The sequence below is a fragment of the Nannobrachium achirus genome, assembly GCF_963921795.1.
Source record: "Nannobrachium achirus genome assembly, chromosome: 22".
In the NCBI taxonomy this organism is placed as follows: Eukaryota; Metazoa; Chordata; class Actinopteri; order Myctophiformes; family Myctophidae; genus Nannobrachium; species Nannobrachium achirus.
Window position 1 is genome coordinate 16,513,907 of NC_137829.1, and position 22,275 is coordinate 16,536,181.

Below are 22,275 nucleotides of genomic sequence, written 5' to 3' on the forward strand. Positions count from 1 at the left end.
TACCTCCGGTTCAGCCAATCACAAGCTTCAAAAGGTTGAATAGCGCTGCTGCTCTAGAATATTCTGCAAAAAGACGGCCCGGGGACGACCGAGGTGGCGCAACCACGGACGGGGGTCGCGAAACTAGACCGGCCGCGACCTAACAAGTATGTACCGCGAACTACGACCTCCAGAACCGGGACCTACGACCTCCAGGTCGTGGCCTAGGTCGCGACCAGGCCGTAGGTCGTTCGTATCAGCGGCTGTCTCTCGAAATTCTTTCAACACAAGATGCTGCATTCAAGTTCATGAGAGTTTGGACAAGGCAATTCTCTTGAATGCTGCCTTCAGGTATGGCATGGAAAGAGGGCATTTGCATTTCTTTCACCATAGTAAAACTAAAAACTGCATTCATGGTCATGGAGAGGGCACTTTTTACCCTTTGATGTCTATGTGTGCACGTGCCTGCATATGGACGTACCGTAATGAGGTTTCTAGCTGGCAGCAGCGATGTCTATTACAGTAGGCTATACCGGTATCGGTATGTTGGCTATAGACTGCTTTCCATGATGTTATGGATGCAGAGACATTCGATCATGCTGTAGGAAAGAGGAAAGGCAATTTCCACTCCTAGAAACTAGACAATAAAGACTCTAATGTCCTCCGCAGGGATTAATTAAGCAATGCTTTATCGTAATCCATTCCAAACTTATTGGAACCGAGGGGGCACGCCTGTATGAGCGAGACATTATCTTCAGTATGTCGTTCAGCTTTAAATATAGATATCTTTTGAATAAAGTATAGCCACGTAGCGTCAGCTAATTTAAACGCTGTCTGCTGCCCATGATTGATACTGTCTCCCTTCATTTCAAAGTGCTGACATTATGTCTGAGTCTCATACACGTACATGTGGCTCATTCCAGGAATGAATCACCCGACCACAAGCACTGGTTGATAAGTGAAATTGTATTGGACATAAAAGAGAAGAAAATCCATAATATTTGCCCAAGCGCAAATGTTTCCCCACTGAATACATGTTTAGTTGTGTGTGTGTGTGTGTGTGTGTGTGTGTGTGTGTGTGTGTGTGTGTGTGTGTGTGTGTGTGTGTGCACGCACACACGCACACACGCATGCACGCACGCACACGCACACGCACACGCACACGCACACGCACACGCACACGCACACACACACACATGCTTAGTTATATAGGGTTTATTTTCCGTCCCACTGTCAAATGGAGTTAACTTCTCACCAGTGGTGATGCTTTGATAAATAATTCATCCAAGCAGCACTGATCTTCTTTACTTGTTTTATTCAGTGTCTCCACACACACACACACCCACACACACACGCACACGCACACGCACACACACACACACACACACACACACACACACACACACACACACACACACAGTTAAGTAGCTGAAGAAATGAAATATTGAATTAGTTGCAGTTCTATCCCAAACACTGACAATAATATATGAATCCAGTTAAAGTGGCAGATTTGGACAGGAGACGATAATTAGGTTTGGGCAAGGACTTTTTCTTTCCCTTATTTTTTTGTCACGTCATGCATGTCTGGAGAAAACAAGATTATGTAAATCTTAGGAAGGATTTTTTGCAAGCTACCACAATAACTCTCCAATTGATTTAACTTTTTACACTTAATTGCATTTGCAGAGAAGTGCAACTTACAACACGACAGTATGTTAATGTCTGTGTCCAATTATTCTTGAAGCTGACTGTAGATGTAGCTCCTTTCCCGGCGGACAGTAACTAAGTACATTTACTTTGTACATTCTTGAGTATTTTTTTATTTTAACTTTTTCTCTGTGACATTTCAAGTTTTGACTCCATTACATTTCGAGGGGAACCTCTTGGGACCCAAACGTAATAATAAAAAAATCTACAAGCTCACAACACATCACTGTGAGCTTGTACGTAGATAGTCTATTTTCATATAGCAGTAACAGTATACAGCTAAAGATGTGTAACAGCTTTTGATGACATATTAAAGGTGTAATGAAACCTGCTTTGAGAACCTTATAGACGTTAAGCCAGGGGCGTTGGTCGGTATCAACTGAGGGGAATAATGCACATTTTTTTGTCATGGTATACATGTCTAGAGTTCAAAAATATGTGATAGCCTTGCACCAGTGGTAGCTTTATGGGTGCTATCATGCATTTTAGGTTGGGTCTCATTCACTTACTATACACTGACTATACTATAAAGGAAAAAAAGACTCCCAAATAATCTGCTTTAAGTAGGATGTGAGGGGTCTAACTAGGTGTTTATAATTATTCTGAATCTAATGCAAGCATTTTTTTTGCACAAAAAAACCTTCCTTGGGCTAAAAACACTCCCCACAAAACTGAAAAGTGATGACCCATCGGGGACTGCCCCATAGGTCGAACTCCCGTTCGACCTCGGTCGAACAGCGACGGCAGGTTAGATAATCACCCGCGAGCATCGGCAGGTTAGATAATCACCTGCGTCACGGTTACTGAGGTTAAGTTTAGGGTTAGGGTTAGAGTTAGGCATAGTTTTACTGAGGTTAGGATTAGGGTTTGGGTTAGAGTTTGGTGGTCGATCTAAAGGGTGTTCGACCTAATGACATGTTACCGACCCATCACTAAACTATCGTTCTGTGGGGCCGAACGATGGTTTATAACAAATCCATCAGTTTTCTGGTAATGTGGAATCTGTTGCTGGTTCTTCTTGCTATTATGTTGCAAACTGTCTGTTAGCGGGCTAAATAACATTGACAGCTATGCTCAAGCTTGCCCTGGACAAGCTGGCAGTTTAGCAACAGTTACTAAGCTATTATCGGACAATCGATTTTGGGGAGCGGCTTAGCGATGGGTCAATTGCACCTTTCTAATTAGTGTGGTTGCTTGTTCTAGGTCTGAGAATGTCTTGCCAGCAAAGTGAACCTGCTTTTTGTTAACCTTTGCATTAAAGAAAGTGAAGCTTTTGGTCATGCTTTTGATTGATTGATTGATTGATTGATTGATTGATTGATTGATTGATTGATGATTGATTGATTGAAGACTTTATTAAAAGTCAAAAGGTACAGTTCAGTCAACTACTGTAAAAGGATAAAAGCCTATGGCTTGTTTCAATTTGGGTCCTTTTCTAACTCATCAATCGTGACTCACGTCAGCACAAACCACACTCGCAATTTCCCAGAATTGCACCTCTCTAGTTGCCTAGATCTAGTTGTCTCAGCCAATCAGAATGCTTGTTGCATTCAAACTCATTGACTGCCCCTAAAAACGCAGTGGTCCGTTCCTGAATACAAAAGGCCCCATCTTAATCCATGTTAGCTTTGCTGCGCTTGCAGCTGAAAGTAGCCACAGAGAAATGTGTTGTCCCGCCCCCAAAAATGCATATCCAGTTCCGCTGTCAGGCCCAGAACAGAAGCACTGTCTCTAGGTTACTTAGTAAACCTGCAGCGGTGATGTGCTTTTGTATTGTTTTTAATCAAATCTAATTGATTAATAGCTCGGGAAACTCGGGCCTGGCCATGCAGAGACATCGGGAATAACTCTGGGAAACTCAGGCTTGGGCTGTAAATGTGTTAAAATGACTTAGACAGAACGTAAACAAGCATTCTGATGGACACAGGCAACGCGGCACAATGAAGCAAGCAGTGTTATGAGAGTAGCGTTAGACCGACATGTCAGTAGTTTTGGAAATGATGCAGTGAGGCTGACGTGGTGCTTTGTGTGGTGCACAGAGGAGGTCCTGAAGACACACGTGGCCCACTGGTGGTCCCCCGACGGAGAGAGGCTGGCCTTCCTGCAGCTCAACGACAGCCTGGTGCCCACCATGGCTCTGCCACGCTTCACTGGCAGCGCCTACCCTAGAGGGAAGCAGTACCCCTACCCCAAGGTACTGTACCCAACAATCAGTACCCCTATCCCAAGGTACCCCTACCCCAAACTGTACCCAACCGCGCCTTGCGGATCCCCAAGCTTGTACAAGTTCCTGTCCCCGCCGAGCCCCCTGTGATTGGCTGAACCGGACGTAGGGAGCGCTCCGTTGTAGTCACTTGGACCGCGCGAGGTGCACCAAAACCCAATTATCATTGCGTTTATCGTGCGCTTGCCCAGGCCTTACGGCCTGGGCATAAATATAACGATTGCATTCACCACGGCTTTGTAACTATAAAGGAAAAAAAGGCACTCCTCGCACTCCTCGCATCAGTTCATCAGTATCCCTACCCCAAGGTACTGTACCCAACCATCAGTACCCCTACCCCAAGGTAATTACCCACCATCAGTGCATCAGTACCCCTACCACAAGGTACTGTACCAAACCATCAGTACCCCTACCCCAAGGTACTGTACCTAACCATCAGTAACCTTAGGAGTAGTTCACCTGCAAAATGCCCTTTTCTTCTATTGATTACTCTGGCTCTGATTACAAGGTCAACTAAAAGGATACGCCCCCCCAAAAAGCCTTTGGCTTGTTTCAATTGAGATCTCATATTTTAACTCATTCAGTGCAGTTTTAAAGGAAGGAAGGGATTTCGGTACAAACCATCAGTACCCATAACCCAACGTACTGTCAAACTCTATATGCCATCAGTACCCATACCCCAATGTTTTGACGTGTTGTGAGCTTGTAGATCTACTATTTTCAGAGTTATTTAGCAGTTGCCGTTTTGTTGCTCAGTTGCCGTGTATGTGTGTGTGTGTGTGTGTGTGTGTGTGTGTGTGTGTGTGTGTGTGTGTGTGTGTGTGTGTGTGTGTGTGTGTGTGTGTGTGTGTGTGTGTGTGTGTGTGTGTGTGTGCGTGCTTGCAGGCAGGTCAAGCCAACCCCATGGTGAAGCTCAAAGTGGTCAATCTGTTTGAACCAATACACACACAGGAACTCAGCCCACCGGACAGCCTGAAACTGAGGTGAGTCAGAGGTCCTAGATGGGGTTCCAGGGGGTAACCCCAGAGAACACTACGTAATAAGGGTGTAACGATACATTTAATAGCTAAACAATACGCATCACGATACATGGTTGACAATACGATACATGGACAATATGGGTTAATTCATGGCGATACAATACGAATTAAATGATTTAAAATCGATATCGTAACTACAAAGAAACTAAATCTGTGTGAGAGGGAAAAATGTATTATTACGGATAACTAAAAACTGTGATTCTCCAGCAAATACATGGACATTATATTTCAACACATACCGGTATGGACAAACCTGCACCTTGACATGAACACAGAGATTACACACATTTATCAATAGACCAAGAGTAGCCATATGGAATTTTTCTTCTTAAAATTGCTAAATACAAGGCACAAATACTTAGTTTCCATACAATCAATTATGTGCATTGCAAAACAATTCGATACACATTATTTGCATTGTAAAACGACACGATACAAAGCCAAATGGTACAATATTTTGCTGTTTGCATATCGATATAGTAGATTTTTTTTAAATTAAAATGAATTTTTCGATTCAGTTACTGTATCGTTACACCCCTACTGCGTAACCATGGTGACTAGGTTGTTGTTGTTTACAGAGAACACTACGTAACCATGGTGAAGTGGATGAGTAAGACAGAGCTGAGCGTCAGGTGGATGAATCGAGCCCAGAACGTCTCCATCCTGACCGTGTGTGACATCACCAGGGGGGCGTGTGTGAAGGTAGAGTGTGTACACACTCTGTGTGCGTGTGCACGTGTGCATCTCAGAGACGTAGCGATACCATTTTGGAGCGACGTCCGACCGCTCCAACATTTGACCCAGTGTGTATGTCTGTTCGTATGGCTATACGTATGTATCAGTGTGTGTCAGTATGACAACACCAGCTGCAGCCATGCAGGGGTGCTGCTGAGCAGCCTGCACCACTCACTTTTTTTTATTTATATATAACGATACCCATAACGTGCATGTCAGGCGATACCGATGCCTGTACAGTATGTGTGAAAAAAAAGAAAAAATCACAACTAGTGTGAAGTGAACAGTGCTATTTCGATTGCCATAATTTTGCCATAACTAATGTAGATTAACTGCCAAGTCTTTTTCCTATTACCTGATTTTCGATGGCTCCGTGCATGCGGCGTGTGCACATTGTGCGCACAGCGGCTCCCATTCACGGCCGCGAAAGTCTTTTCTTTCACGCCGAGAAGAAAAAATACAGCCACGTTGATCCGTGTATAAGTTAAGGTCCATAGAAAACTGTCCGTTTTGACTAAATGGGAAAAGAAGCGGAGATATATATAAATTTTTCTGCAGCCAGGATGAATACAAGTGAATGGCCGAACTGAAGTTGCCAGAAGTGGCTTTCGCGAGGCATTTTAGAAAAAACTAAATTTAGAAATTTAGTTTTTTCCTTCGCTCCCGCCTGATCTACATGCATGTAGATCGGCTATTTTCACAATTTCTGTCTCTAATATTTCACAATTTGGCCAAGGTTTAAATTGTAATTATAGAAGTATTAAAAAGCCCTTAAATTGTCACTTTAGAAATATGCATAGGCCTATACCCTCTATAGTCTATACCAGGGGTCCTCAATAGGCGGACCGTGGTCAACGTCTGGACCGCGAGGCACCGCCGTCCTGACCCAGGACGAATTATATATAAAAAATATCTCCACATTTTGTTCCCACTTCTCGCTGTATTCATTCACTTCATTGCATGCGCTCTGAAGTCTGTGTGTGAGAGAGAGAGAGAGAACGGCACGCTGATTGGCTGATGCCGGGCCATAGAGTATTATGGGTTGTCATCTCTATGACAACGACGCGCTGACAACGACGCGCTGATTACTGTTACCACCTCTGTTCATTTCACAGACTGCGGAGTGCAGTCTGTGAAATAACTCTGAGTGGCCGTAACGCATGTTACTGCCAAGATAAGAAGGTGCCGCTGATCTGTCAGCGGCTTCTCCCTTTATCATCCCATTACTTGGGCTCTTATCACTTCTTATCAACCCATTGCAATGGCGCTACCCGGCGAGCGCTCGCCTACCTCGCTTCCTCCTTTACTGGCCAACCGCGGGGCTCCTCGCGTCCAAATAAAAAGAGGCAGAGTTCAATTGTCGCCAATGGAAGATCTCCCCCGCGGTGGTTTCTTTCCAATCAGAACGCCTCCCGTCGCACGTCCGTCCGTCTGCCAATAAAATCGCCGCAGTCCTTTTTCATTTCTCCTCCCCTCCCTCTCTCCCCCCCGATCAAAACACAACGTCCCTTGCTGGATTCCAACCAATCACACTCCGTCTTTTCGGGTCGCTGTTCCGGTCTGGGGCCAGAGCGGATATGGAAACGCTACTTGCTTTAATGTGGGCTTACACATTACCGGATACAGTAGGCGGGCTCTAGACCGCATCTGAGCACAGAGCAGCAAATAGAAACCACACGGGAGGGCTATGAACAGCGGTTGAAAGTTGAAAGCCACATTCTCTTAATGCAGCGTCCGACGTTAAAAACAAACAATTGTCACTCAGAGACCTTTGGATGAATGGACACTTGCTGACACTGGCTTTGTTATCCTAACACTCAAGGTAAGTTTCGTGACTTCTATAAATTACTATGGTAATGGTCTGGTCATCTGCAGACTGCAGGAAATGCATTACCATAAATACAATAACAAGTAGGCAATAGGCATGGTGATGGTGTCTGCTACTGTCTTTCATTTGATCCTTGGCTGGCCAATACTATCTAGTTAATGCTTTATTTGTAAAGACAGTTTAATAGATCATATGGATTACATAGCTAAGTTACTGTCCTGCTATTGCAATATTAGGCTATTATTATATATTTTTTTTAAGGTAGGCTATTTTCAGTGTCATTGAAACATTAATGATAAGGAGTTATATACAACTTTACATGTAGTAGCCTAGTATGTTAATGAAAGTGAAAAGGGGACTACATTTGGCTCATCAACAAAGCATAACAAACATATTATTTGTTTATATAGATCTATGTGTTTCTCTTATGAATTTTGTACAAAAGGACCCACATGTAAACAAGCCATTGTGCTTTCTTGGGTTTAAATCCTATTAGTAGACCTTGGATCTGATTCTGAACTGTACTGTGCTTTTCCTATGTGAACTGCTAACAAAGTATTCAATCAAACCCAGAAACATAAAGACACTCAGAGTTAAGGGTCTGTGCAAATAAAACATTTGAGAACCAGTATATCAGTGTCATACATATTCCGAAGAAAACCTGCATGGAGACTTGACATTCTGTAATTGGATCTTATGATCAAAATAAGAACATTATAATAGTGTGTAAATCTTTGCCACATACAAATGTCTGTGTACAGACATAGATGGCCCCTGCATGATGGCTGCTAAAAAAAGATAATGCCATGGTGGGATCTGATGTGTGATGGGCATACTGTATTATCACATAGGCAAACATAAACTGTGACACTGTGACAATGAATTTGTATTGATTATACATATTTCTCTCTATTTCTCCTTTGCTGTCTCCCAGACCTCAGCTGTTCTCTCTGCACCTCTTCACCAAAGGCGATGTGCCTCCACGGCCAGATTCAACAAGCGGACAGTGCAGGCAAATTCATGCAGAAAGTGGCCAGTTCAGAACACAGGAACCAGGACACAATACTGTAAACTGCCCAAAAATACAGACACCATATCAAAGGAGGAGTCGCTAGCAGGCAACAAAAAAATAAATGAGCAGATGTTTGCCTTTCCCTTACTTAAATTTGTGATGTCGTTGAGACTTGTTTTATTATTCTTGTGCAAAGTGTGATGCCACCAGAGCCATCAACATATTGTCGCTGTCAGGCAGAAACCATGTCCCATTCCTTTTATTTTATTGTAAATGAATGCCCTACTTTATCATACATGAGTGTTGCTTAAAAGTAGTGAAAATAGCAGATCTACAAGCCCACAACACATCAAAGTGTTGTCAGCGTGTAGATTTGTCACCATGCGTTGTATGTGGGATTAATACCCTGTTGTATTTGAATCTTTTAGATTAAAATTGTATTTACCTTTCATGCAGTTGCATTTTTTTACTTAATGAAATATGTTGTGCTTTTACCTCAATGGTTGACTTTGTTGATCCCCATTGGAAATAAGTCCAGATGTCATAATATTGTTGATGTTTGTTTGTTTGTTGTAACTCATACAGAGTAAGATTTTAAAAGAAATGTGTGTAGATGTCAGCAGCATTAGAATGAAATACAAGGTACTTCTAAGTGAATTTGTTTCAAACCAAGATGAATTAATAGATACATTGAAATACTGATCTGCATTTGCAGTGGATCTCTGAATAAGAGAAAATAATTATTATGTTATATAATTATATAAAATAATAATAATTATAAGGGTAACAATACATAAAATGTACAGTGAATATATAATACATATATACTGTGTACATCTATCACCAGTGAATATAAATAGATGTACAATACATCTATGAATGAAGTACAGTCGCACAAGGGTTATACTTAACAGGCATCTGTCAATATGTGCCAATGTACCGTAGGCCTACATGTTGTATTGTAGTAATACAATAGTACAAATAGGTTAGATGATGGTGAGAAAATTGATTTTGTGGTCCATTTAGAGATGGTTAAAACAATGAGGACGTTTCTTTCATTCATTGAGTTTTATTTTTGCATGGCGTAGGTGGGAATCGAACACCTGACCCGGCGTAGGTGGGAATCAAACCCACGACCTTCGGATCCTCACCAACCATACCTAAAATCGACAAAAGTCACAATTTTCATGAATCTATCATATATACTCATAAACTACTTGGACAGATCACTGGGGAGATGCACACGAAGACTGGCCTGTTGCATTTTTCATCCCTTCCACGCTCGTTTTCTCTTTCCTTTTCTCTTTCTCCCTTCTTCCCCCTTCTCCCCCTCTCCCCCTAGGTAGGCAATTGTTCCCCAGCCCTGGCGCAGGAGGGCCATGCTCTGCCTACTGAGTCAGTCAGAGTGCTAATATTTACACTTTTACTATCTCCCCAGTGGGAGGCGAACCCGGGTCTTGGTTTTAGTAGCCACCCTGCTCTACTCACTGAGCTACCAAGCAGCTGACCAAACACTTTTTTTTTGTGCTTTTATCTTTTATCTTTATCTCTAACTCTAACCCTAACCCTAACCCTAACCCTAAACCTAAACCTAACCCTAACCCTAACCCTAACCCTAACCCTAAACCTAACCCTAACCTTAACCTCAGTAAAACTATGGCTAAATCTAAAGCAAATCCTAATTTCCATCATGGATCCTGTGGAGTGAGCTGTAGTGTTGGGTGGCTGGGGAACACAAGGTTATGGGTTCGATTCCTACTCAATTCCCTTTTCTTCTTCTTTTTTCTTTTCTTTGACCACCAGAGGATGCAATTGCATCCCTTTTCTTCTTCTTTTTTCTTTTCTTTGACCACTAGAGGGTGCAATTGTGTCAGCAGTCTGCAGAGCATGGCCCTTCTGGCCCCATTCCTATGGGCTGATAATACATGATAACTGGCCATTGTATAACATGATAACATCAGAAGCGGGTGGATCTGTGAGCTTACAGATGGGATATTTTCCAGGCACCGAAACTAGCTGGATGTAAAGTCATGAATAAACATGACATCCATTGGAGACACAGGCTGGCAATAATGCAATTAAAACCAGGATAATATAGTTTTTTATGCCTCCAATTGGATCAATCATTTCTATCTCACAGGTTAACAGATGTCAGCAATCTGTCATCCTACCAACGACTACTTGGATTAAACTGTTACCCTCATCAGTGCCAAATGAGAGGCATTCAATTAAAACAATTAGCCGCTCTATTGTGTATAATTGCTTTAGGTGGCGTCGCTGAGCAAAGAGGAGGTTATTAAAAGGGGTTGCCATGGTGTCATTGTGTTTATTATCTCCCCAATTTATTTTCACCAGTCCATTATAACTTCATGCTCAGATAGTCTGGACTTTAGAACAGTGATTTATTGTTGCAGTCAGCTCGTTATTCAGCTTATTGACACATTGTTCATACTATCAAATTGTATACCATTTATTGATTGATTTATTCAGCTTATAACGCGTGGTTTATGCCAACAAATTGCATATTATTTATTGATTCATTAAAATCACACCTTGTGAACTGAGTGGTGGTCAAATAAAAAGAGTCAAATACATGTATTGCAAGGTTGTTGGGGTGTGTGTGTGTGTGTGTGTGTGTGTGTGTGTGTGTGTGTGTGTGTGTGTGTGTGTGTGTGTGTGTGTGTGTGTGTGTGTGTGTGTGTGTGTGTGTGTGGTCTGTGGTCTGTGTGTCCCTCTCCTGGTCAGGAGAGGTATGGCAGGCAAGTGAGGCGACAGACATACACTTGAGGCGGCGACAGACATACACGGCCAGCCAGTAACATCGTGAAAGCGAATCACAGGAGTGGTGAGACCACCACTCAAAAATAGACAATCTACAGTATATACATTTCGGCCATTTGAAAATATCTGATCTACAAGCATTGTGAGCTTGTAAATCTGCTATTTTCAGCTATTTTATACATTTGGGGAAAAAAATGCAATAAAATGCAAAATGCAATAAAACAAAAAACACAAGGGTCTTCAAAATAAGGTACAATCAATGGGGAGAGACACTGGCAAGGTCTACCGAACTAAATTAATACATACCTGGTATTGATTGTGTTCACTTTTTCCCTGCCAGATTATTTATTTATTTATTGGGTCTGGTGCCATCAAAAAGCTTTGCGACGTTATAGTAGATAGATAGACATTCTTTTTTTTTTTTTTCTTTTTTTTTGAAGTGCCTGGTCTGCACTTTCGCAGACCAGGCAGCAGAGGGCGGCGTCATGCCATTAATGTGAATTTGGCCGGTCTCGCTTGCCATACATTGAGAGCACTCACTGGCCACAGAGCCTCAGGGCCAGAGAAAATGAACACGGAAGAGAATTGGTATCCGTTGATGTTAACGCATAATGGATTTTTAAGACCATCACTGCGGACGATGTGATTACAGTACACGGCGGCGCGACCCCTCATCAGCTTAAGGACATCAACAAGGTAAACGAACGAACGGCCGTATTGGCGCGGCGCGACCTCGAGAATTGGGGCGAACGGGAACGTCCAAAGCAGTATAAGAGTTAATAATCAATACATCTAGTGATTCAGTGTCTAACAATGTGTTTTCTTTTCGTTTCAGAGACACGAAGAGACCTCTGAACTGTGGCTTTCAAAACAGGTACACTCGTTTCTCCTCCCAGTCAGTGTGTTTGTGAAGCCAACACCACTTATTACAATGCTTGATACTGATTGGTCAAAATCGCTGAACTCAGCGGTGTGTGTTATTTAAGCAATATTACACGAGAGGGTGTGTCGTATGCAATATCATCACGCCTGCGTTGTCTCAGGAACTTGTATGCCCCCTCTTTGTTCTGTGCTTGCTCCCAACTGTGACTCACGCTGAAGCAGGGACGTGCTGGGCCTCTGATTCAGCCCGGGAAAAAGAGTTGGAGAGGCCCTCATTGCGCGCTATAGAGAGAGATCTCTCTCTATAGTGCCATGCTGCTACTCAAAGATTTGCCATTTCAGATCATGACAAGTGACAAGCCAGTGGGCCACATGAGTTATATTTCGTCGTTGTCGGGTGGAAACCCTGTATGTCCAAAACCGTTAGTTTTGTATTTATCATTTAAAAAATTAATTAAACTAGTGAAAACAGCTGATCTACAAGCACACAACGCCTCGCACCGCGAGGCGTTGTGTGCTTGTAGATCTGCTGTTTTCACTACTTTTGTGCGACGGCCTTGTATGATGAAGCAGGGCTTTGCTTTGCGAAAAAAATGCACATTTGAAACTTGGAAATACAAGGTTTCTGCCCGACAGTGACGATTTACTTTGTTGGCCGCCTAGCCCCCAAAATGGAACGAAGGCCGACATTTTTTTATTTTTTTTCCCCAATGGCCAGCATGTCCCTGCGCTGAAGGCTCCAGTCGCTCCTCCCACGCATGTTTATTGTGTGCCTGTCAGATGAAACCAACGGCAAGTAAGCAGCTGTAAGTAACGCAGATGAATTGCAGCAGATTTGTCCAATGACGTTGATACGAAACTTAATTTAGCGAGTTAAATGAGTTAATAAAGAAGAGCAGAATTGACGGGTATCATGCACTTTGCACTGCGTGTAATGGGCATGTTTGATGTCAGCAAGGCTCAAAGGAAAGGTAAAACACAACAGCGTGCTTTGACTGACAGGCAATGACTCAATGTGAGAACTGCAGGTTTTCCTCCTCTCTTCCTCCTCAAGTCTCCCCCTCTCTTCCCCACTCTCCGTTTTATTATTTCTGATTACATATCAATTGGGACAATTTAACTCAGTTTAATAATTGCAAAAAATATATGTACAGTGTATAATAAAATACAATAATTCATGAAGGGTCTTTGGTTGCATGATAAATGAAAGGGGTACCCATACCCAGTCTTAGTTTAAACCACTTTAAACCTATTTACACTATATTTGAAAATACACAAACTAAAATCTATCTTTTTCAAAAATCTGGAATAAGCTTGGCGTTCTATATGGGTCCCTAGCTGGCACAAAAGAAGGGGGTCCGTGATTAAATAGGCTTACATATCAATTTGGGGGTCCCATTCAGCGTGCCCGGAAAAGTGTCCTCCTTTCTGAGGTCGTGCTGGTGGCCACCCTAGTCTGGTTTCATAGTAAACTGTGACCTACTGTCGCAAATTAATAATAATAATAATAATATAGGCATTGCTTACATATTATGAATTACTAATATAGGCTACTAAATAACTATGAAACATATTAAAATAATATTATGTATACATAACATGACTGAAGCAGACAGAAGCTACTGTAGCTTACTGAACCCGCCAGGCTGCTATCAGTGTCCATGCTGCTTCAACATGCTGAAATGAAATCAGCTGAACGGCTTGTTAGTTTTTGAATAGCAGTCAAGGTGAAGGACACTTCAGGGCAGCTCATCTGTTACTGTCTAACTATTTCTGTTATGGTCCACGAGTGTCCTTGAATTCCAACCAATATAGAAGGCATGCGTTCCATCTTAGCCAGACACATGACGGCTTCACAATGACTCCAAGGGTCTTCAGCATTAACCACTTGAACCCTTGCGTCCTTCTTCTGGTGAGAACATTCAGAGTAAAAAATAACTACGGCAACAGTAAGCTACACAGGGCCACTGCAACCCATTTTGTGTGTTTGTCGGCTGTTTTCACTAGTTTGAATCATTTTTAAAAAGTGGTTAACATGTCTCAGAAACAGACGCACGCACGTACGTGTGTGTGTTATTTGCGCGTGTGCGAGTGTGTGTTTGCACGTGTGCTTGTTCCTGCGCGTGCATGCACGTGTGTGTCGGCTCTCAGCGTTTTGTCAGATGCAAGAAGAGAGGTAAAGAAAAAAGGTTGGGACCCACTGTGGCCTAAGTGGTTGTGGTTCACAGGCCTCTTAATCTGTTCTGCATGAAAGGCAGTGCGTTCAAGCCTCTCTTCCTCTCTTCACGTAGACTATATGTTCAAAGCCAGCATCCTCGCCATGTGGATTAAAACTCACTGTCGTGGACATGACAGCTGATGGCGCCAGTGGCGTGACCACCTGTCACAGGCCTAAACGTGTGCGTTGACGCGAGGCGGGCGGATCGATTAGCTGCCAGTCTCCATTAACCACAGCACTGAACACAACCCAAACCGCTGGCTGTGACAGGGCTGAGCGCTAAATGTAAAAGACAATTACAACATGCGTGGGTTTGTTTTGATACCTTTTCTCTCTCTCTCTCTCTCTCTCTCTCTCTCTCTCTCTCTCTCTCTCTCGCTCTCTCTCTCTCTCTCTCTCTCTCTCTCTCTGTCCCTCTCTCTCTCTCTCTCTAGCTTTCATGCCAGCAAAAATAATAAATGTTTTATAGAACTGGAGAACATTTCCAGACACAATATGCATGCACAATAAGCATAATAAAGCATAATTAAATATGATAAACAGCACAGAGAAAGAACCTTTGTACATGGATAGTGGAGTCAGGAGTGATTCAATTCTTAAGTGGTTTTAAGAAGAGTTTGATCAAAACACAATCACATGTATTGTGTTCATTTGGGTTTATTGTTAACCGCTTAGATTTAAATAAACCTTCCTAACGAGGTCTACACGTAACAAGAAGCCATTGTATTAATTTGTATATCTTTTTGCATGTGTTTGTGCAGAACCAGGAGCCGGTGTTCTCCAGAGACGGTACCAGTTTCTTCCTGACGGTCCCGGTGAAACAGGGCGGCCGCGGAGAGTTCCACCACATCGCCATGTTCACCGCACAGGTACACAAGTTTAGTTTTAGTTGACTAAAGATTAAGAGTCGACTAAATCTGTTGATTTTGTTAACAAAAACAAAGACATTTTGTCGGACCTTGATGGCATTGTAATGGCGTAATTTTACACTGCATGCTGAAAATAGCCGATCTTAAAACATAAAATGACTTTTATGGTACAAGAATTATAGGAATTAACCTAGGACAAAAACCAACAGAAACCTTTTTTGTTTCTAAATATTTTGGTAACAACATATCAAAAGTCCTAAGAAATCCCAGTGGTGGGACATTGAAAAAGCTTCTGAAAGTTTGGGTCCCATTAACTTTAGTGGCATGTGAAGGGTCTAACTAGGGTTTTTTTTTTTGTGATTCTGAATTCATTGCAAACTATGAAAAGTGATGACTCATCACTAAACCATAGTTTTGTGTTTTAGCAGCATGAATGTTTTTCGTGCAAGACAAATGCTTTCAATGGATTCAGAATCATAGCTCTGTTTCCACAATGCTGTACCCCATCCAACTGTATATGTCCCGCCTTTTCAACAGTTTTAACTATATTTTGACACTTTCTTTGGCAATGCAAACATATGTTTTCTGACGCCAATAAAGCTCCATTGAATTGAATTGAATTGAATTGAATTGAATTGAATTGAATTGAATAGAATTCATTTCATTTCATTTCATTTCATTTCAATTGAATTGAATTGAATTCAATTCAATTCAATTCAATTCAATTCAATTCAATTCAATTCAATTCAATTCAATTCAATTCAATTGGATCGCCGATGGTTCTCTTGGTTTCCCGTTTTCCTCCCAGTTCAGAGCGGACCAGGACGAGGTTCGCCATCTGACGTCAGGGAACTGGGAGGTGACCCGGATCGTGGCGTACGACGAACACAACGACAAACTGTGAGTCATTCTGCACGGGAAAAAGTGTCGTTGTTTTTTTACTGTATATACTGTAGGTAGTTTTAGTCCTAGTCTTTCATTTAGTTTTCGTCATAATTTAAGTTGAGTAGCCCTGCTCTAGCTTATGTCTAGTCTCTCTGTCTGTCTGTCTGTCTGTCTGTCTGTCTGTCAGTGATTCATACTCCAAAAGTTCCAACCAAAAGTTATTTCTCAATCCTTTTTTATGTCGTGACATACTTTATTAAAGGGATTAACAAATTAATCCCTTTTGTGTGCGTGCGTGTGTGTGTGTGTGCGTGTGTTTGCATGCGTGTGAGTGAGTGCGCGCGCGCGCGTGTGTGTGTGTGTGTGTGTGTGTGTGTGTGTGTGTGTGTGTGTGTGTGTGTGTGTGTGTGTGTGTGTGTGTGTGTGTGTGTGTGTGTGTGTGCGTGCGTGTTTGCGTGCGTGTGAGTGAGTGCGTGTGTGTGTGTGCGTGTGTGTGTGTGCGTGCGTGCGTGTGTGTTTGTCTTCTTGTCTTCTCAGCTACTTCCTCAGTACAGAGGGTTCCCCTCGCAGACGGCATCTCTTCAGGTGATTCATTACCAGGGTCGCAGACAGCTTGTTTTCCTATACGTCTTGTGCCTATCAGCGCTTTTCCAAAACATGTTTTTCTCTTCTTTTTTTTTATGTTTTCGTTGCTCTCAGAATGAATCTGTCTCCGTACCATATGCCCGCTGTGATGGTTGATAAGCCCTGTTGTTCAGTCAATTCAGAATAATTATTCGGCATCGTGCACTGATGATTATTATATATATTTCTTTATACAGTATATATAATTTTATCCCACAATGTAACCCATTTTTCACCCAGTGCCAATTGCTTAAGCTGTAATCCTGGGCTCTGCTCTCCCCGCGTGGAAGGAACACGTTATTCCAATCAGTTCATTTCCCCTCCTTCAGGTGGCACTGATTAAGTTTTAACTAACTTTTAACACATTCAAAAAAAAAAAAAATATATATATATATATATATATATATATTATATATATATACCGGTGTGTGTATATATATATATATATATATATATACACAAACTGTACACATCGTAAAAAATGTACAGACCTTCCAGCATAAAGTGATTTATTATCAGCACGCCGTGTTTTCGCCAGGTGCTAAGTCACAGGCCGGCGAATGCCATCGATGACGATACTGTCTGACACATTTACCTTTTGTTCCTGTCGTTGTTTTGTTTTTGTTTTTTTATCTTGACTCTTGTTTTCAGCGTGAAGACTGTGGGTCGTTTCCAGCGTCACTGTTTAACATGCGAACTCCACAAGACTCACTGTCAGTTCTTCGACGCTGACATCAGCCCCACCAATCAGCACGTCCTCCTACACTGTAAAGGTAAGCTCCGCCCAGTGCTGGAACATTCGGGGTGTCATCAGGCACATGCACACATAGACATCAAAGGGGGCTTGAGCCCCTGCCCTTTTATCCGTCTGTAAAAAGTGCTCTCGAGAACCATGAATGCCCTTTTTACTATGGTGAAAGAAATGCAAATGCCCTTTTTCCATGCCATACCTGAAGGCAGCATTCAAGAGAATATACTGTAGATAGGGTTTTAGTGGTTAATGTATGTTTTGTAATAATAATCAAAATCTACAAAGTAACTACAAATAATTGTAGTGGAGTAAAAAGTACAACATTTGCCTTTTGGAGATGTAGTGGAGTAGAAGTAAATGTAGGTAGGTATTGGAAATTGGAAATACTCGAGTAAAGCGAAAAATACCTAAAGAATTGTACTTTAGTACAGTACTTGAGTAAATGTACTTAGTTACTTTGCAGCACTGGCCCCACCAATCAACACATCATCCTCCATATGGTAAAGGTAAGCCGGCGGAGCGCGACAGACAGCGTCTGGGGGAAGTGTGTCATCTCATCTCAAACCTGCAGCAGCAACACCACCAGATCTCTGTCTCTTTATTGTGTCTTTTAAGTATCAGAGAGTGTCACTGCGGAATCTGCTGCTGTCATGATGTCCCCTTAAACAAACAGACAACTACACAGACAAGACACTCTGCATTCACCTAGAGAGATGTTACGTTGGCAGAACATGCAGGGGGAATAAAAGCAGACATGAGGAGGCTGACAGTTGATGTCATGCCGTGTATATTTCTTTCAGTTGTTTTTGATGTAATAGTACTCACAATAATCATGCGACACGAACGTGTTTTTTTTACGTCTCTAAACAAAATTTCTAGTCACGTGTGTCCCCCAAAACCAGCAAGTCTGTACCGGAAATGATTTATTTAAAAGTAAATACTTAGCCTACCATTACTGATATCGTTGTATTTTTTTATTTTATTTTTCTCCACAATATCCTCAACACTAAGACCCCGCTGTGTTCCATTTGTAGTGGTATACTTTTATTTTTTTAATGTATCCACAACTTTCCAACGTCCCATCGTGCATTGTGCAGAAGGTGTGCGGCAGCTTCCGGCACCGCAGCCGAGTGTGATCTACAAGCTCACATGCGGCTGAATCTGCGACGCGACGTGAGCTTGTTGTCTGCTGTTAACCGGAAGTGTCCCACAGATAATGCTACAGTAAATTCTCACAGAAACAGGTGGATACATAAATTTAGGCCTATTTAGTTTTTTGTTCAAACTGAATTCTGAGAAACAGACAACGGAGTAAAAAAAGACTACTAAATTAATGTCACCAAAAACAGCTACATCTACATGCTATTTTCAATAAATCTATAAATAATATACAATTTGATGGCATGAACCAAACGTTGTAAGCTGAATAAATCAATAAATCGTATACAATTTGATAGTATAAACCAGACGTTATAAGATGATTAAACCAATAAATATTATACAATTTGATAGTATGAACAATGTGTCAATAAGCTGAATAACGAGCTGACTGCACCAATAAATCACTGTTCTAAAGTCCAGACTATCTGAGCATGAAGTCATAATGGCCTGGTGAAAATAAATTGAGGCAATAATAAACAAAATGACGCTAAGGCAACCCCTTTTAATAACCTCCTCTTTGCTCAGCGACGCCACCTAAAGCAATTATACACAATAGAGCGGCTAATTGTTTTAATTTAATGCCTCTCATTTGGCACTGATGAGGGTAACAGTTTAATCCAAGTAGTCGTTGGTAGGATGACAGATTGCTGAGGGCCCGATAGAGACCTCCTGACATCTGTTAACCTGTGAGACAGAAATGATTGATCCAATTGGAGGCATAAAAAACTATATTATCCTGGTTTTAATTGCATTATTGCCAGCCTGTGTCTCCAATGGATGTCATGTTTATTCACCGCCATCATGTGAACTGACTCATCGCACACGCACGTGAGCGGGCACACGCACACACCTGAGCAGAGGAAACTGTATCTGTGTGTTATGGGATGTCAATGGTCTTTTTGATTAATTGACTGATTTATTGGAGAATGTATTAGAAGTTTGCATTGGAAAAGGTACAGTTTCATGAAAGTACAGTTCACTGGTAAAAGGTCACTTAAAAGGATGCGCTCAAGATGGCTTATTTAAATTGAGATCCTTTTTAAACTCATATAACATTGAATAGCAGACAGATAGAACACAGTGCTATGCAGTAGATATCATCTGAAAATACAGTCGTAAAAAAACACAATGCAAAAATAGATGGTATTTACAACAGAAAGATCAGGGGAAGGTAAGGATATCCTATGTCTGCGTTACAATTTACAATTTAGGCATTTAGCAGATGCTCTTATCCAGAGTGACTTACTGCAAGGTAAACACATACTGTATAGAATGCAGAGAGACAGTGTAGAGTCTCAGTAAACTATAGGAACATAGAATGGAGAGAGAGTAGACATTGTAGTGTCTCAGTAAACTATAGGATCATAGAATGCAGAGAGACAGTGTAGAGTCTCAGTAAACTATAGGAACATAGAATGCAGAGAGATAGTGTAGTGTCTCGGGAAACTATAGGATCATAGAATGCAGAGAGACAGTGTAGTGTCTCAGTAAACTATAGGATCATAGAATGCAGAGAGGCAGTGTAGAGTCTCTGTAAACTATAGGATCATAGAACGCAGAGAGACATTGTAGTGTCTCAGTAAACTATAGGATCATAGAATGCAGAGAGGCAGCATAGTGTCTCAGTGACAGTGTAGTGTCTAAGGCTACTGAACAGTTAAAGTAGTGTTGTGTTAAAGTGGTGACCATTCTCAAGATGCACCGCAATCTTTCATGGGCAGATGTGAATTATGGGGACTAGTAGTGTTACTGTAAATGGTAGTAAAGAAATTGCCGTCTTATTGTGTCTAAAATTACATATTTAGCCACTTGTACGCATGCCCTCACCCACTGAAATCAAAATATTCTAAAGGTGCTAAAACGATAGAACAAAGTAAACGAGGACACTCACCTTTTCTTTAATCTAATTACAATCTAAAATATGAATCATAAAAAAAAGTTGCCCTTTAAGGCCCCAAAAGAAAAATAAATATGTTGTTGTTGTTGTTGTTTCAGGTCCAGCAGCTCCGTCTGTGATTCTTCACTCCCTCAACACTACCAGTAAGAACAACATTTATCTGATTTTTCTTTTTTTAAATAATACAAATAAATATACATTTATTATAACATTAGTGTGTATGTGCATGTTGGATTAGAACCCTCCGCTGGTGGCTCCGTAATGAGACATTTATTGATTCTGTGGTTTCTCCATGAGAAAATGTCATTTAGCCTAAGCTCCTCACTTGGTCCTGAATGGGAGAAGAAAAGAGGTCGTTGTTCACCGTGTGTTGAGGAAAATAGCACAGGGGGACGGACGGACAGATCGTTTTCAGAAGTGATCAAAAACAGATTTTTGGCTCCCCGTGGGTGTCAATCACTTTGGAGAAGTAGTTCAACAGGTATCGAGGGCACTGTCCCTTTGACTATCTATACCAATCCCAGTGATATTTGCTTAACCCTTCTTCTACCCTGAAGTCACCAGCTTGAAGTCTTGTGTTGTCTGTCCTTTAACACATCTACTGCCAAACCTGACCCATGCGTTTACTGCTGAACCCGACTTAAGTCAGGTTCTTTTATACCGGTATATTTCAGCTCAGAATAACCACACATACAGTACTTAGACTTACCATACTATTTATTGTAATGTTATTACCATGCAATTATATTGCATTTTAGTTTGGCGGTGTGGCTCAGCTGTGATGATGCAGATTATCTGCTCGAACATGAGACATACAGTAATCTCTGATATCACAACCCTCCAAGTAATATACAGACATAACATGCATGAATATGAACAAATTGCAGATCACGAACAATAATCATAGACACACAGAGTCGGACTGATCCATAATAACAATACATATCAACCTGAACTGCCTTCACAGGAGGAGGCGCGGAGAGGTGGAGGGAATTTTAAACACTGACAGCTGTCTGGTCAGTGAGGCAGCACACATAGACTAAACAGACCAAAGTGAAACTGCTTAACTCATTTGTAGCCGATCCCGAGTATACTCGTGAAATATACTCAAGTATTTATAGTGCCGATCCCGCGAATACTCACGAAATATACTGTATATACAGTAAAGCTGGCAAGGGCTACGTACCATCCGTTGGAAAGTGCTGGCACGGGTGGACTCGCTGATTCATCATCATTGTGCATCCACGTGCACACAATAGTGATCCCTTAACATGGAAGCCAACGGTCTTTCTCATCTTTGATGTCCATTTTCTCCAAAAAACACTTTTGATGCCAAGGATGGCATTGGATTCTCGCTAAAATAGTACAAGCTGAAAGGCATCGATCCGCCATTACTGTTTACGCTTTGGATGACAAGACTTCTGTCAAGTAAGGAAACATCGTCAAGTAAGGAATTGTGAGCGCGATCTACTTCCGGCCTTCAAAATCCGCTGTCAAAATAAGAGACTGGCCGCGGACGGAGCAGGCGAACGGCAGCTTGGACTTTTAACCCGTTCATGTCTGGAGCACTAAATGGGTTTTAAATGTACCGCCTGAGATGTCCCCACGTCAAGGCGTTGTGTGCTTGTAGATCTACTATTTTAACTATATTTAACTGTGGAGCCGAGTCAAATGCCTATTTT

At 41.8% G+C, this 22,275-nt stretch overlaps 1 protein-coding gene across 1 annotated transcript in view; it reads left to right on the top strand.

Moving 5' to 3' along the window:
- dpp10 (dipeptidyl peptidase like 10) overlaps nucleotides 1–22,275 on the top strand; it is a gene marked incomplete at both ends in the record, with an annotated part of 261,000 nt that overhangs the window by 230,858 nt on the left and 7,867 nt on the right. Inside the window, 9 exons of the mRNA XM_080752963.1 lie at nucleotides 3,726–3,880; nucleotides 4,796–4,893; nucleotides 5,529–5,652; nucleotides 12,142–12,180; nucleotides 15,168–15,275; nucleotides 16,084–16,175; nucleotides 16,698–16,745; nucleotides 17,436–17,557; nucleotides 20,692–20,736. Of these exons, the coding sequence (XP_080609089.1) occupies nucleotides 3,726–3,880; nucleotides 4,796–4,893; nucleotides 5,529–5,652; nucleotides 12,142–12,180; nucleotides 15,168–15,275; nucleotides 16,084–16,175; nucleotides 16,698–16,745; nucleotides 17,436–17,557; nucleotides 20,692–20,736 (831 nt within the window). The remainder of the gene's footprint in view (nucleotides 1–3,725; nucleotides 3,881–4,795; nucleotides 4,894–5,528; nucleotides 5,653–12,141; nucleotides 12,181–15,167; nucleotides 15,276–16,083; nucleotides 16,176–16,697; nucleotides 16,746–17,435; nucleotides 17,558–20,691; nucleotides 20,737–22,275) is intronic.